We start from the raw sequence: 16406 nt of genomic DNA on the forward strand, positions 1-16406 counted from the left end.
ACGGGAGCATTTCAATCTCCCAAAGTAAAGAAAATAACGTTGAAGTCTATGGCGTCGTCGACGGGCTCGTCGACGAAGAAGACTAAGTCTACAGATTTTACGGCCTGGACGAAAATTTCTCCGCTTCCTCCTTCCAATCTACTAGACTTGCAGTCAGAAGATGAAGAGTCTTCAGGAGTGGCTTATAGTCCGTCCCAACTTCGGATTAAGAGTCAGGAAACGGATGAAGAAGAATTTCATGAGGTTCAGGAAGTCTTCTTTTCAAGATCGCCCTCCGAGGGATTCACGAAGATATGAGTCTTTTCAGCAGTCTTATGACTACGAGAAAGAGGAAGAGCCTCGGCCTAATAGTAGAGAGGACTCTATTTCAATGCCGGTTTCCTTAGTGACTGACTTGCGGCTGATGATAAACGACTACTATCGGCTTTTCCCTGACGCTAACTCTCAAGCGCCACAGACGGCGGATAAGCCGGCAAAAGTACAACCACCTCATTCTTCTCCTAAAACTTCCTCTCTGAAGATATGATCTCCACCAATTATGACAATTAGAGACGATTTGGAAGACAGTGACGCCGATCAACCGGAAGAAGGAGAACTTCTTCAAGATACGCAGGTTGACGATGAATGGGACCAATATATTCTCCCAACTACGCCTTCACCATCTCCGACACTGGCGCACTCTCCGCCGCAAGATATAGGAGGTTTCCATGATATCATGGAGAAAGCGTCAAAACGCTTTGATCTTCCACTTCCAGTTCAGGAAGCCGAATGTTTCCTCTGACTTTAAGGAGGAGTCATGCAAATCTATTCGGTCCATACCGATAATCGCCCATATTTGGGAGGAAGGATTGAAAATAATGAGGAACCACGGCTTCAGTGGCTACTTCAGTTCCTCGCATAGACAAAAAATATAGAGCTCCAGAATCGTCTCCGGCCTGTTTGATTGGTCATCCTCGACCAGATTCTGTGGTGACGCAGGCCACCCAAAGGAACTAAAAAAATCCGGTTTCTACATCAACGGTTCCCCCGGACAAAGACGGAAGACGAATGGATGGCGCAGGGAAGCGATTTGGGTGATGGCAGCGTCTTCCATAAAGGCTTCAAATGCGTTAGCCCTCATCAGCAGATTCAATAGGCAGATGTGGAGCGATATAGCACCCTTGCTCGCCCATCTTCCAGAGGATAAAAAAGAAGAAGCGGCTGCTATTCTACAGGATGGGGCTAGGGCAGCCTCGGAATCCATAGACATCGCTATGGATTTGTCCTCAGTGGCATTTCGACAAAGGGCAGGTGCAGTAGCCCTGCGAAGACAGGGATGGCTGAAGGCCACCTCGTTTGTGACCGGAGGTACAGGCTAAAATAGTGGACATGCCATTTGACGGAGAGAACCTGTCCGGAAAGCATGTCGATGAGGCCCTCCAAAGCATCAAAACTGACACGGATACAGCGCGGGCGCTGGGATCTCTTCAACAGGGCAGGTTTCAGTCCTTTCGGAGGAGAGGATCCCGAGGACAATTTACACAGAGATCCTCGTTCCAATCGAATAGATATCAGCCATACAATCAGCAGGGATATCGCCAATACTCGAACAACATACAATTTCGATCCTCAAATAACTATCGGCAACAATCGAGAGGAAGGTCATCTGCGAGAGGGAAATCGCATTAATCCAATCGACGACAATGACTTCATGAACGCATCCGCCACTTGTCCGAGAAGCAGCACGCATTACCTGACTTCATTTTACCCAGCTTGGCTGTCAATAACAACTGACAGATGGGTTTTAGATGTAATTCAACATGGCCATACTCTGGAGTTCTTACAGAAGCCTCCAAATCAGCCTCCTATACACAGGAGACAAGAACATCTATCAGCCCTCAGGGCAGAAGTTGTAGCGTTGCTACAAAAGGAGGCGATAGAAGAAGTTCCGCGGCTTCAACGCGGGAAAGGCTATTACTTGCATTTCTTTCTCATAAAGAAGGAAACATCAAAATGGAGGCAGGTAATGGACCTGAGAGGTCTCAACAAATTAATTCAAAAGAAATCATTTCGAATGCTATCCCTGCAGGAAATACTTCTCCTGATTGGCAGAGGGGATTATTTGGCATCCCTGGACCTCTTAGATGCTTATTTTCACGTCCCAATCCACGTAAACCACAGAAAATTTCTACGCCTCATGGTGGTGGGGCGTCATTACCAATTCAAAGTATTGCCTTTCGGACTAAAGTCGGCGCCGAGAATATTTACAAAGTGTATGGCACCAATTGCAGCCCACCTAAGACTCCAAGGTCACCAGATTTTCCCTTATCTGGACGATTGGCTTATCAAAGGAGGTTCGTTCAGAGACACCCAACGCTCTCTTCAAGTTTGCATGGAGTTTTTTCAATCCGCTAGGTCTCAGAGTCAACCTAGAAAAATCACATCTCAGACCAGCCCAGTCCCTCCAATTTCTGGGAGCTCTAATTTGCACAGAGGAGGCCAAGGCTTACCCATCAGAGGAGCGTATTCAAAAGATCATACAGTTGACAACACAATTGCAAATAAAGTCCGTTTCAGTAAGGATCTACAAATCATTATTGGGGATGATGTCCTCTTGTATCCCACTACTCCCAAATTGCAGGTTCCGCATGAGGCCTATACAAGAACTGCTAGACGAGCAATGGCTTCAGTCGCAGGGATCCTTCGAGGATCGAATAGTAATCACTCCTCAGATCCGAAACGCCCTGTCATGGTGGAAGATCAGGGATCATTTAGCGGAAGGACTGACTTTCGAGTCACAGACCTACAGTTTCGTGATGACGGATGCTTCTCTTCAAGGTTGGGGAGCGCATCTCCAGGAGCTCGAAATTCAGGGCCACTGGTCAAAGTCCAAAACGCAGCTCCACATCAACTTGCTGGAACTGAGGGCCGTGTTCTTGGGACTCAAGGCTTTTCTTCCCAGGATTCGCGGATCTACGGTTCTTGTGAAGACTGACAGCTCCACGTCTATGTTTTACCTTATAAAACAAGGGGGTACAAAGTCGAAACTTCTGTCAAAGGAAGCACAAAACGTTTGGAAATGGCTTTTAACTCACAACATCTCGCTTCAAGTGCGACATGTTGCAGGAGTAAACAACACAAGCGGATATTCTGAGCAGAGCTTCAGAGATCTCTCACGAGTGGGAACTGAATCGGAAACACAGTTCCAAGGTTTTCAAGGCATGGGGTACTCCAAGGCTAGACTTGTTCGCGGATCGCCACAATTCGAAATGCAAAAACTTTGCAAGCAGGTTTCCGCAGAAAGGGTCGTGGGGCAATACGCTACAGATGTGCTGGACGGGGATGTTTGCGTATGCATTTCCCCCCTTTCCTCTAATTTTGAAAGTTTTAAGGAAAATTAAATCGGAGCCGTGCCACCTGATTCTGATTGCACCAGCGTGGCCGAGACAAGCGTGGTTCTCAGAACTTCTCAGACTCTCACTGACACCCAGGATACAGTTCCCATTAGTGCAGGATCTGATAACTATGAACAACGGACAGATACTGCATCCAAATTTGAAATCGCTGAGCTTGTCAGCATGGAACCTCACGAGCATGAGTTCCACCTGTTAAAGATCACTCAGGAGTGCAGAGACCTTCTCTCACGATCCCGGGCAGTCTCCACAAACAAAACATATGCGGCTAAATGGAAAAGATTCTGTCAGTGGTGTGCAGTTAAAGATTTACATCCATTTCAAGTCTCGTCTGCTCAGATTCTCCCATATCTGTTGTCATTGGCAAAATCTGGACTCTCTCATATGTCCATAAAAGTACACCTAGCCGCTATTTCAAGGTATACAAGAGTTTCTGACCGTCCATCTCTTTCGTCCCAAAGAGTTGTTAAAGAATTTCTCAGAGGTCTCTTCAGAATGTTCCCTCCAGTTCAAAGACCAGTAGTTCCTTGGCAGCTTAATACAGTTCTTGCACAGCTAATGAAACCGCCCTTTGAGCCAATTCATAAGGCGGAATTACAATTTGTCTCATGGAAAACAGCATTACTGTTAGCGCTTACGTCGGCAAGAAGGGTCAGCGAGATCCAAGTTTTCTCAATTGCAGAACCATTCCTCCAATTCAGGCAGGACAGAGTGATTCTGAGGACGAATCCCAAATTTATTCCTAAAGTCCCCTCCAGTTTTTATCTGAATGAACCAGTGGTTTTGCCTACATTTTTTAAAGACCCGTCAACAGCGGCAGAAAGAGCGTTGCACTCTTTAGACATCAAACGATGTCTCAAATTTTACATCGATAAGACCCAATCATTCAGAAAGACAAATCAGCTTTTCGTAGCCTTTGCTGGCCCCAGGAAAGGGGTGGCACTTTCTAGATCGAGTATCTCGAGGTGGATATCGTCAGCAATATCCAATTTTACATCGATAAGACCCAATCATTCAGAAAGACAAATCAGCTTTTCGTAGCCTTTGCTGGCTCCAGGAAAGGGGTGGCACTTTCTAGATCGAGTATCTCGAGGTGGATATCGTCGGCAATATCCTTGTCATGTCAAAGCTGGAAATCCTTTGCAAACCAAAGTACGTGCGCACTCCACAAGGAAGATGGCAACTTCCACGGCTCTATTGGCAGTGGTGCCATTGCCAGACATTTGTAGAGCTGCGACATGGAAGAATGCACACACCTTTACTAGACATTATTGTCTGGACACAGCATGGAGAAAGGATGCAGCAGTGGGACAAGCAGTTCTACGACGCCTATTTCATTAAGGTATTTCTCATGAATTATGACGATGTATGTATGTATGTACAGATATATGTATGTTTACAAAAAAAAAATTCAATGCTGCAATGTATGTTAACATTCTATCCAAAGGCACAGAGCCCACGGTTATTGGGGGTTCTAGCCTGGAAATGCAAGTTGGGATAAGTACTGCTTGCTATCCTGATACAAGCATGTGAATCTATGAAAGATTCAATACTGGAGAAAAAACTAGTTACTTACCTGTACACTATGGTTCTCCAGTATTATATTTCATAGATTCACATGCGGCCGGCCCACCTCCCCATTTCTCAGGCAGAACCTCTTTGTTTCTAGCAGTGTTTTAGTCTCGCACTCAGGGCTGGAAATCTGAGGCAGGAAGGCTCTGCTGGGGAGTGTGAGGGCAGGGCTAGCAGCCGATTGGCTGAGTCTTGGACCACATAATGATGAGGTTTGGGTACCAAATAAGATGATTCCCTATGGGATTTTGCTATGCAGTTTTTCTTATACTGCTGTGGTCATTCTGTTACCGTGAGACTCCCACCATGACGACGGGGAAGATACAAGCATGTGAATCTATGAAAGATAATACTGGAGAACCATAGTGTACAGGTAAGTAACTAGTTTTTTCATACTCCTCACACACATGTTCATGGCACTACACAACTTTGGCTCGACCTAGCTGAACATTCGCATCTCCTTCCATCAACCACCCAGACACCTTCGCTCCGCAGGACTCTTACTCATACACAACCCACGCATAAACTGAACCAGCTAAGGGGGAGGGGCATTCTCCTACATTATTGCTAAAGACCTCAAACTCTGAGACATTGCCTGCTGATGCCTCACCCAGCGCCAAATCAAACAGGATAGGTTTTAGCCCTCTTCCTTACCTGGCAAAAAGACAAATAATGATGCATTGCTGATTATGGAAGCAGGACCCTAAGAAATGGATGTTTGCATAGGAAATGTGCATGAAACACGTGTAAACTGATCATACAGTGGAGGAAACCTCGAATGAGAGGGAACCTGCTGACTGATTTGACCTCAGTTGGAGTGATGCCCATTGTGACCCAAGTAGCTGCCACCAGATGAAGGCGCCTATGAATGGGATTGCCTTTTTATAACAAACTTGGTGGATCTATGTGCTCACCAAACTGATGGAAAGTGTGTATTTGAACTCACAGGTGAATAGCACTAATGGTATTGCGAATGTTAAATCATGCATGGATATTATTGTGCCTAAGTCACCTTATGGATACTAATGCTTCCTTCTCTTTCTTAATGCCTTGTTCAACGTTGATTTATAGAAAATATGCTAATAAATAATGGTTATAAAACATGTGAGCTTGTGGATTAACTGATGTGTTGTCATTCGACCCCGTACATGTATGTATCTAATGGCGTTTACGGATCAAAAGATCTCCTATAAAGAGCCCTCAGTCCCATCTGGCATTGCAGCGCAGGCTTGACGAGGAGCGTCCTATGATGAAGTATGACACCCTATTGAATGTGCGAGGGCACTATGATCTGACCACTCAGATCCCTTGAGATCCTGATGGTCAGTGAACTGATTCCATACGGATTAGGGTCGAATTTGTTCCTTAAGAGAAACTACCCCATTTATATATTTTGTCATTCGTCTCCCACCATACTCTTTATATTAAAATGAAGCCCTGGTGGTGATTCTAGTAAATAGGAGCTCGGTATTGCAATGTTTATCCTTGTAAAACTCAATAATCATCACTTAAAAGGCTTTGTTCAAATTGTTTCCTTCTGCTTGGAAGTCACATTCTTTATGGGATCTTAATTGGGGTATTTGAGCTGTTGCTGCTAAGTATTTTGAAACAGTTGCCATGCATCCTCTTCAACTGTTGACCTGATAAGTTGCCTTTTTGGTTGATTTTATTGCTGCTAGCTCTGTCCTGCTCCATTCTGTTCCATTCCCTACATTCTGACACAACCACAATGTGTTGTTCCTACTTAACCACCATTGCTCCTTCTTTAGGGTTTTTCGGTTTTCATGTCAACTGGACTAAAGTGCTTTTTTTCCCTTTTCCACCAAAACCTGTGCTGTGGTGCTGAAGAGACTGTCAATAGCAAACATCCAGCGAGTGCAAAGTTTTACTAGGACAGGAGATACTTGGATAGCTTTTTCACAAGCTACGATGGCCCAAGTCCTGGCGTCCAAGTCATTCGTTATTCATTTGGTGGTTTTCTGCATTTCAAATTTGGTTTGTAGTTCTTGGCTTCCATCCTAAAGTGGGCCCGTGTTAGAAATTAGGTCCAAAGTGGCTTCTAAATTTTCATTGCCATGTTTCCCTGCATCGCATCTGAAATTCACTTACATCGGCTCTTCCACTTGATTTCCATTAGCATTATTTGAGCTCATGAGCTTTTTGATAAACGTATGTAACTATTAATAAGATTGTGCCAAAATATATTCTTTGTACCCTTCCACGATTCTGGGTAAAGGGTACTAGGTGTATCAGTAAGGATCTTCTTTATCATAGTGACTTATATTTGTAGTCTGTAATTTCTCCTTAATGAAGAAAATATGCTTGAGAACTCCCTCTCTATCATTGACTGCAGGTATAGTTTGAGAGAAGAGTTCTAGGGTGATTTTATTTGGATGTTCACAATTGCTAAGTCTGTAGTATGTTTAGGCTTGACTTCTGCCAATTCTTACATTTCAACCTATGTTCTGGTGCATTGCTCTGCAGTTTTGGACACCCCATTAAGCGAATAAAAGGGTGCAAGCATCCCCATGGTTGGTGACTTTTATGTTTTGCACACTTACTGTTATAGTTCATACAGAGGTTGTCAGTTGTGTTAGGTTAGAGATTATGTGATCGAATCACCATTAGCTTCGAGTATCATTTTCTTTTCTCATGGTGGTAACAAAGGTCTTTTGGTTTAGTGTAATCCATAAAGTGACCAGCTCGCTACAACCAAACCCAGTTTTTTTTAGGCACATACTTGTATGTTCAACCATCCCAATCACATAATTCTGGTCAGGCGAGGTGTACGTCTGTGCAACAGTTCAAAAACAGGGGATCAGGCCTTAGTAGTTTTTCAGGGCTAGCCTGTTGATCAGTTTCTGGTGTTTTGGTCCAGGAGCAGCCACCTTGAATTCAGAAGTATTAAAAATTCTGGATTGTCCCAAAGTCAAGCAGGGTGACGTACTCAAAATGTGCGTCGTCTGTTTCATGTATCAAGCCATATATATCACTTAATATGTATGTAAAGATCTTTAAAAAATTTGCGTAAAAGAAATTCGAACTTGACAAGTAGTGAGAACTTGTTTTGTTTCCAACCTAACATTACAAAAAGCTCAACAGTGTTTGCAATTATATTGCAGAATCCTTGACTATTTTTTCCCTTAAGCTGCTTGAGTGTATCACGAACACAGAAAATCTCTGGGGGGGGGGCTTTCGCTTTTACTCCTGGCTATCTGGCTCATTTAATAAAGTTGTGTTGATCTGGGGAATGAATGCTTTGAAGGCTTGTGTTTCTTTCACAGTCCATACATTCAGCTTGTTTCATTACTTGGTTTTTTTAGTTCGACAAAGCTATTGTGAAAGCCCTTTGTCAGAACTTATTAGCTCTGTTGATGTAGACTGAATAGTCTAGTCACCATATTTTAAATTCATAGCGACACGCAACACTAACTGTGTATTTTGTTAAAGGGAATGCACATTATTCTCATTCCTGGAGTGCATACGTGGGAGGCATTGTAAAAAGCCCCTTTGTTGAACACAGAACCACCCATCAGAGTTTCTTGATAAAGAAGATCAACTTGAACAAACGCACTATAAAATAGTATCAAGTAGTCTAGTACATTAAATCGCATGTGTGTTCTACCATGTCTAATTGCTTGTTGCATTTGCCTTTCTAACCTGCATTTAATCCTCCGCCCTATAATTCGCTGCTTCCCTTAATGATCTTCCAAACCCATCTCACTGTACAGAAACCTACTTTTTGAAGAGTTTGAAGTATTGGCACATGAGGTGTGTTTCAATTCCTGAACATGCTGTACACTTGCTTTACATTCACATTATTTCAAGAAACTGTGGTCGAGTCATGATGATTTTCTACTATGGATTGTGGTCTACTTGCCCTTTGCTGAAGAAACATTGCTTCATTGTCGAGAGGCGTGTGATAAAGGAGGCTTTCTCTATCTCCATTTATCATTCCATGTCCACTTCATAATTTTTTCCATTTTTCTTGACATTGCAGCTGCATAGTACTTAGTGCACTTTTCAGCTCCTATGTACAAAGTAACTCTACCTCTCAGCACAGTAAGGTGGTGCATTGAAGTTTAGGGGTAAAATGTTTTTCCCAAGTTTCTGTCCCTGATGACAGAAATGGCTCTTCACTTGTATCCTGATTGTCTAAAATCAATTTTAGGACCATGATCTATAAATAATTTTATATGTAGGAAACTACAGTGTAAAGTGACCTACCATGAAAATATTTGTATTTTGATATAGCAGTCATTGGAGGAACAGAGGAGTCTGACTTCTTGATAAAGCTGGGTTTTGAGGGATAAGTGTGCAGGTACTGGCTTCTTGACTTTGGTGATAAGTATTAGACCTTTGTCTGCATATGCGTGTTGTTTATATTTGAATGTTTGTTTGATTGCTTATCAAAGTTAATGTAGCAGCATCATCTCCACTTCCAGTTCGACACAAATGACACTCTGACGGTATGGTCACAATCCAGTTAGTTACTTAGACATGCATTGTCGGCACACTTTGAAGAGGAGCTGCAGCTGTGGTTTTTAAGCAAGTGCAGTTCAGAGACTTCCTGTAAATTGCACATTGCATCCAGTTCATTGAGCAAATTATGTGTTTAACTTCCCTTTTCTCAATTTCCCCTTGATGTCTCAATTTGAGTTTCTGGTAGCTACATCATGTTTGACTACAGATGGGATGCGGTGAAAAATGGGCGTTATTTAAGAGTTTAAAAAAATACGGCTGCTGTGCTAAAATAAACTGTATGGTGCTGTACTAAATTATGGATGTCCACCTAGGTCCAATAGAATCTGACATATGCCGGATTTTCAGGATAACCACTGATTATATGAAATGGAACAGCATTTAGTTGAATTAGACGTAACTTTTTCTCTGGTGTATTTCTGGTATTGACCAAGTCCATATCCATCAAAATCGGCATTTACTGCCTTTCCGCCAGTTTCAGACTATGTATACACCACATACATAAATTGTTCCACGTTGTGACCATGTAGGTTTACCACCAATAGCTTGGTAAGGAGTGTAACAAGGTGAAGGATGTGCATAATTTCATGTAAATTTAATGTAATTTCACTTAATAACGTGGCTTTCACACACCCCTAGTTATCCATTGTATGTGCTTAATATGGAATACAGTACCTAGCAAATACCGTAAGCTGCATTGTCCGTATTCACTGGGCATTGCTTTACCTTACTAAATTACCGAGCCACTCAGAATCAACTAAATAACTGAGCCACTCTGAATCAAGGCCGACGTGTTAAAACCTTTTTTTGTTTTCCCCACTTGTTAACCAATGGTTGTTGACTGTGTTATGACATGTTTTTTCCATTTCACTCTAATTAACCCCTGATCTGAATTGTAGTTATTGTTCTTCATTGCTACGGTCTGCCTAACTGCACCAGCTCTTTCATTTTTAAATTTAGAAAACGAAGTTCATAACTTGTTTACACCCTTGCATAATTCTGTAAAAACATCACATGAGCAACTTGCAGAGAAAAGCTGGTGTTTTACAGTTGACCGTTTGTATCCTGTCTCTCTCTTGTAAAACTGTATTGAATGCACATCAAATGTTGTCTGTGTATAGTAAATAATTTACAGTATGAACACTAGTTCACTCTTCAGCAAGATAATCTAGGGTGATTTACTTCTGTAGACAATACTTTTCTCCTTTCCAGTGACAGTACAATGCTTATTGCAGATGTAAGAAGTTTAAGTAAAGTGTATTTTTGCCAAAATTCTTTGAATTGAAGGATTTGTGTGCTTACCTTGTAATTGTAAGTCCTCTTTTGTAAATTTACTCTTTAATTTTTTCTGTGTTCTAGATATAAGAGAGTCTTTTCTGTTGGGACCCATGCCATCACTACCTACAACCCTAACACACTAGAAGTTACAAATCAGGTAAAGAATTACTGTATTAAACTACTGCCTGAAACCGTTGCTTTGTGTATCTAAGAAAGGATGCTGGCAAGTTCGATATTTTGCCGAATGCAAATTTGTATGTGTTAGTCATTTGAACCAGGAAGGTTTTATTTTATTTCACTCTGTTTCCGAATCTCAGATGTGACTGGCATACATTAGCGACTGAACCACATATTCTTCACTGATTTGGCAACGATAATGGTCTCGGTCTTTGTCAGATATCGAGTGAACAGAAAATAATCAACCTAGCCTTGATAAACACTCTGTGGTGAGGAAAAAACAGTTAGGTGTGAATATCAGTCCCTTGAAATAAATTACAGCTCAGAATCTTCAGAAGAAAATATGATAAATAAATTGACTCTTGTGTGGAATAATCTTCCTCAGCATGTTGCCTTCATGCTAGTTAAGCTTCACCATGAAATACTCTAACAATACCCCAAAGATGGTCTTTGGATTCTCAATCATAAATCCTTAGCTCAGGCGTGGTAGAGTGACAAAGAGAAGCCAGTCTTAACTAGAGGAATGTATTAAGCATTTCAGAGTACCAACATGAACAATAAGTAATTGATACAACTACCAAGAAATCCGTCATCAATTTATAAAAATAAAACACATTTTTATATAAATCTAGACACCAAAACAAATTCAATCAGATAAGTATAACCTGAGTTATGGATTTTAAAACTAAGTTGAAATCAGTGCAAAACAGTACTGCAAACCTTTATCATTGTGGTCAATAGTAAAAAGCACCAATGACAATCGGTCACTAGCAGGTCGATTTTCGTTTAACCCAAGGAGGAAAAAAATGATGGGAGTCCCAGGACCAAGCCATGACAGTCAGTTCGATTTTACCTGGTTCGAGAAGCCCAGGTGTAGAGTTGTCCCGGCTCTCCTTGATGCTGAAGCAGGAGCTGGTGGGCAACTGGGTGCAAAAAGTCGACAACGAAACCACTACTGACATCGGAGAAAGGTTTTGCGACATTCCCTCGAGGTGCAGCGTTGAGTAAAGGTGGTGGTTGCCGGACTGGTGACCAACAAGCTTAGCAGTTGTAAGGTCAGCAGAAAGTCTTTTTGACCTCTGGCGGTCCAGAAGAAAACGGTAGCTGTCTGCAACTTGCTGGAGGTCATGACTATGTTTCCCACAATGCACTGAACCATCCACTTTTGGGCTATGCCTTGGAGGGCCCAGTGGTCAGTGATTCTTTGGTTTTGGTACATTGCTTTTACTTGTGGTGTGCAGGGTGCCACCAGTCCAAGGGAGTCTGGAGTTGGCTTTCAAAGGGGTTCCTCTGTCTGGGAGAACCGAGCTTTGGTCCAGGACGAGTCAGTCTTGCAGCTCCAGGAAGGTTGTCATAGGTGCAGATTATCACGCCTTTGATTTGAGCAGCTCTTGTTGTCGCAGGTTCTGATTTCTTCTGTCCTTTGTTGCAAGTCAGATATGAACTGAGGTTCTGGTGTCATGGGTAGCCCTTAAAGCCTAGATTTAGGGGCATTAGGGGTTTGGGTGCAAGTGGTCAATAAACTACTAGCCGTACCAGCTAATCCACCCGGAGGTGACCACATCCGGTGTGTGTATTTCTGCTCTACCATATTAGAGCTGGGGACCTTATGTTTGCCCAGGTACCAGCCCATGTTATCCTTTGGACCGTCTATCACTTACAGTAACTTTTAATGTTAAAGGCCACTATAGGGACATATAATCTTGCACTTATATGTTCACACCTTTAATAAGATGCATCCTGTCTGCTGTGCTTACAAGGCCTTCCTTAGTGCTGACTTGCATATAATAAAAATAGTGCTTTGACTTTGCCACACATGCTGAGGGCAGAGTCATGTTCGAGCAGTGTGCACTGCTCCTGCAATGACTGGACTGCTGTCAGTAGTTTACTTGGATCACTCAGGGTGGCGCAAACAGTGCTTCACGCCTTGATGATCCATTTAACACCCATACCCTGGGTACCACCTGTACCTTATACTAGAGACTTATAAGGGGGTTAAAGTCCTTGCCAATTGGGGTTACAAATTCACACATCAGTTTTAGGGAGAGAGCACTGGCCCTGGAGTCTGGGAAGCAAGCCTCGGTGCACTTTCAGTGATAACCATCAACATTGGAGCAAAAAGAGAGGGAGTGACCATACACTTTCCTACAGTAGGCTTTCTAATCTAGCCATCTTGTTCACCCTCACTTTCTTCATCACTCTCTTCCTCTTTGTCCCTCTGTTCCCCGTGCACATTTGCCACTAATCCTAAACTTTCTTAAGTGGATAACCTGTTGTGATCCCTTAAAATGCTTTCCTGTTTGTACATCCTTACTAACACAAAGTTAATTAAAAGTTAATTAAAATTACCTGCTTGATTCAGATTTTCCTGAAAGGAGGCCACTAGGGTACTACTAGATCTGTGTCATAGAAAGTGTTATATTACAATTTCTGAATGTGGTGGTCTTTGTCTTGTGCCTGAACCTGTTTTGGTTCCAGTTCGACACAGAATTAAGAAGGTTGTCCCCAATGGGCACAGCATAAGGGACTGAATAGGAAGGAAATTACAGCTGCACTCTTTTTTTGTATGATGCAGAAGTCTAGAATTTATAAAGGATACACATGTCTTTGATAAAAAATGATACACAAACATACTTACACCTACACCCACCCACACACCTACCTCTCCATGCCTCCACTGTCAAGGAACTCTCAGACACTCCAGGATGCTTAGTAAACATTCAATGGGCTTGGTGTAGCCTCAACATTGCTTCTCGGGGGTAGCCTTGTTCACGGTAGGGAGGAGGAGGCTTACGTGACAATTTAAATCAGCATGATCATCAAAAAGAAAAAAGGACCACAATTAGTGCTTAGTGGAAATTAGGTTGATTACATTCATTGTGCTGGTTTTCTGGGGTCTGTTCTTTCGTTTCTTGTGCTTTGTTTTTGCTTGCTTGTTCCTCTTATTCCTCACCCTCTTCCTTTCTGAAAATTCTACTCTATGTACTGTTGGTCTGTCCTTCCCTGATTCAATAATTGAAATTGCTTCAAAGCGTCCTACTGGTTCCTCTGTACTTCGTTTAGACCACTGAACAATGCCAGGGCAACCCCCTCAGATTACCCTATTCACAAGGTTCCTGGCTTTATGACCTTTGCCTATTCGGCTCCAAGCATTGACCAGAAGCAACTAATCTGGTTATAGGTTTGGCACAGCACACCCTGCTTGTCACAGTGTCAGGATAGTAGTATTCTGTCATACTTCCAGTCTATTACTGATACAAACAAGATCATGCATACTTACTATGCTATGATAGGAACTATATCTCCTAGCATACATTGTGTCCTAGGTGCCCACTATGATCTTTGTACTTAACACAAAGTTGGGGGACGTATTGATCAAATATTGTTGCCTTTACATGCTTTGAGGGTAAGAGTTGCTATTAAAATAATTACTTTAGTCTTTATCATTTGCTGTCAAACATGGGAGCAACCTTTTGTACCCAGTATCTAGTTACATTGTTATACACATATGAATGGATGATATTGCATTCACAAGGATACCTTGGAACCAGTATTGTTTAATAACCTGGTGGTTTGTTGTCCAAAATGTGAGTAATCTCTCGAAATTGGTGTTTGTATCAAACTATATGTATAATGTGGGGGGGGGGGTGGGGTGGGGTGGGGGGGGGGTGGGGGTGGGGGGTGGGTGTGTGTGTGTGTGTGTGTGTGTGTGTGTGTGTGTGTGTGTGTGTGTGTGTGTGTGTGTGTGTGTCCCTCTCCTCCCCCCCCCTCCCCCCTCCCATTCAGAAGGAACAGGCACACAAACAGGCTTGCAGGAAAACTGCAGCTTTATTGAACAGGCATGATGCATTTCGGATTAAATTCCTTCTTCGGATGCCTTTTAAAACAACCAGTGTTGTCTGTGTCCAGATCATTATAATGCCAGATTTGCTTCGATGGGCGAGCAGAACATGGTGTGTGTGTATATATATATCATACAGAGCCGTCCAATCGGGAGATACGATATTGCTATAAAGGAAGGTGTAGCTTGCAATGCTCTCTTTGACTGCATGGCCTTTGAAAAAGGGAGTATCCCGAAATGCATCAGGCGGCGGTCGGATGCTGTATTTGCCGTGAGGTGTTCCTTTCCATACCTATAAAGTGCTTTTGGGGAAAAGCAGACCCGTGTTGGAGTGCAGCTCGTTTTTTGGACACACCCCATCGAGCGTTTATATATATATATATATATATATATTCAATGAAAAAACCATAGGTTTCACACATGTTATAGTTAGCTGTACATTTGAACGTAAAAAAACCAATGAAATTCCACGTTCTAGTTAGTGCAGGCAACTATAACTCACGCGACCGCAATCCTCTGCTGATGATGTCAGATATTACATCACTGGTGACATATGTGTCTTTATGAAAAATAAATATTTGTAATATATGTATAGCTAAAGATACAGTATTAGCATCAACAGAGGATTGCGGTCGCGTGAGTTATAGTTGCCTGCACTAACTATAACGTGGAATTTCATTGGTTTTTTACGAGTGAAATGTACAGCTAACTATAACATGTGTGAAACCTATGGGTTTTTCAGTGAATTTGTACGGTTTTTTAAATGCTAAGTTATGTATTTATTTGTAATTTTTGCTCGGTAAGCGCACGGAGCGCGCTTACAGATATATATATTGATTTAAATGCTATTTTCTCAGGAACTACTGAACAGATTTACACCAGACCTACAAAAGGCACTTCCTTGACCTGCGGACTACCTCTCTGCCAAATTACAAGTAATTCTGTTCAGCCGTTCGGGCTGTAGCTGTGTCTAAAGGTCCTATGGAAAAATGCATGGGGAAAACGCGTTTTGGGATGCGCTTTTTTCTCAGCCCCCGCTTGACGAATCACCCCGAGACTTTCAGGGTAGGAGCGGAACGTAGCGCCCCATTAGTTTTGAAAATTTCGCGAGGATTCGTCAGCCGGCGCCAAAGTTATTCAAAATAGAATTTTGAGATTTCCTATGGAAACATGGTCCTAACTATAACTATCTACTGGCGACCGCCAGTAGATAATATATATGTATATGTATGTATATATGTATGTATAGATGTATGTATATATGTATGTATATATGTATGTGTGTATATATATATATATATATTGCATTCCAAGGGTTTTTCCAAACGGTTTTCTTTATTGATGAGTTCACATCAATGCGTTTCGATGGCCTCTCGCCACCTTGTTATATATATATATTCCACACGAAGATTCCTCCCCACCGTGGAAAGAACCAGAGGGACACAGGGGGGAACCAGGAAGATCAACTTTAATGCAGCACAGGAGGCATGACGCGTTTCGGGATGAGTCCCTTAATCATATGACAAACACCAGTAGCTGACGCCTGCCGCTTTTCAAATGATCCATCTCGCTGCCATTGGTGGAAGCCCAGCTAAGTCGATTGGTCTCTCGAACGCCTGAACGCAGCCTCCTTCAGCAAACTGTGGTGTGTGTGTGTATATATA

General features: G+C 42.4%; 1 protein-coding gene across 5 annotated transcripts in view; it reads left to right on the forward strand.

Moving 5' to 3' along the window:
- DNAJC13 (DnaJ heat shock protein family (Hsp40) member C13) overlaps positions 1–16406 on the forward strand; it is a 1667846-nt gene that overhangs the window by 175291 nt on the left and 1476149 nt on the right. For all 5 annotated transcript variants that reach the window (XR_014970022.1, XM_085630673.1, XM_085630671.1 and 2 more), the window contains exon 3: positions 10806–10881. Coding sequence is in view for 4 of the 5 variants with exons in the window: in XM_085630673.1 (XP_085486799.1) it covers positions 10806–10881 (76 nt within the window). In the remaining variant the exon portion in view is untranslated. The remainder of the gene's footprint in view (positions 1–10805; positions 10882–16406) is intronic.

Source organism: Triturus cristatus, chromosome 10 (genome assembly GCF_964204655.1).
Source record: "Triturus cristatus chromosome 10, aTriCri1.1, whole genome shotgun sequence".
NCBI classification, from domain to species: domain Eukaryota; kingdom Metazoa; phylum Chordata; class Amphibia; order Caudata; family Salamandridae; genus Triturus; species Triturus cristatus.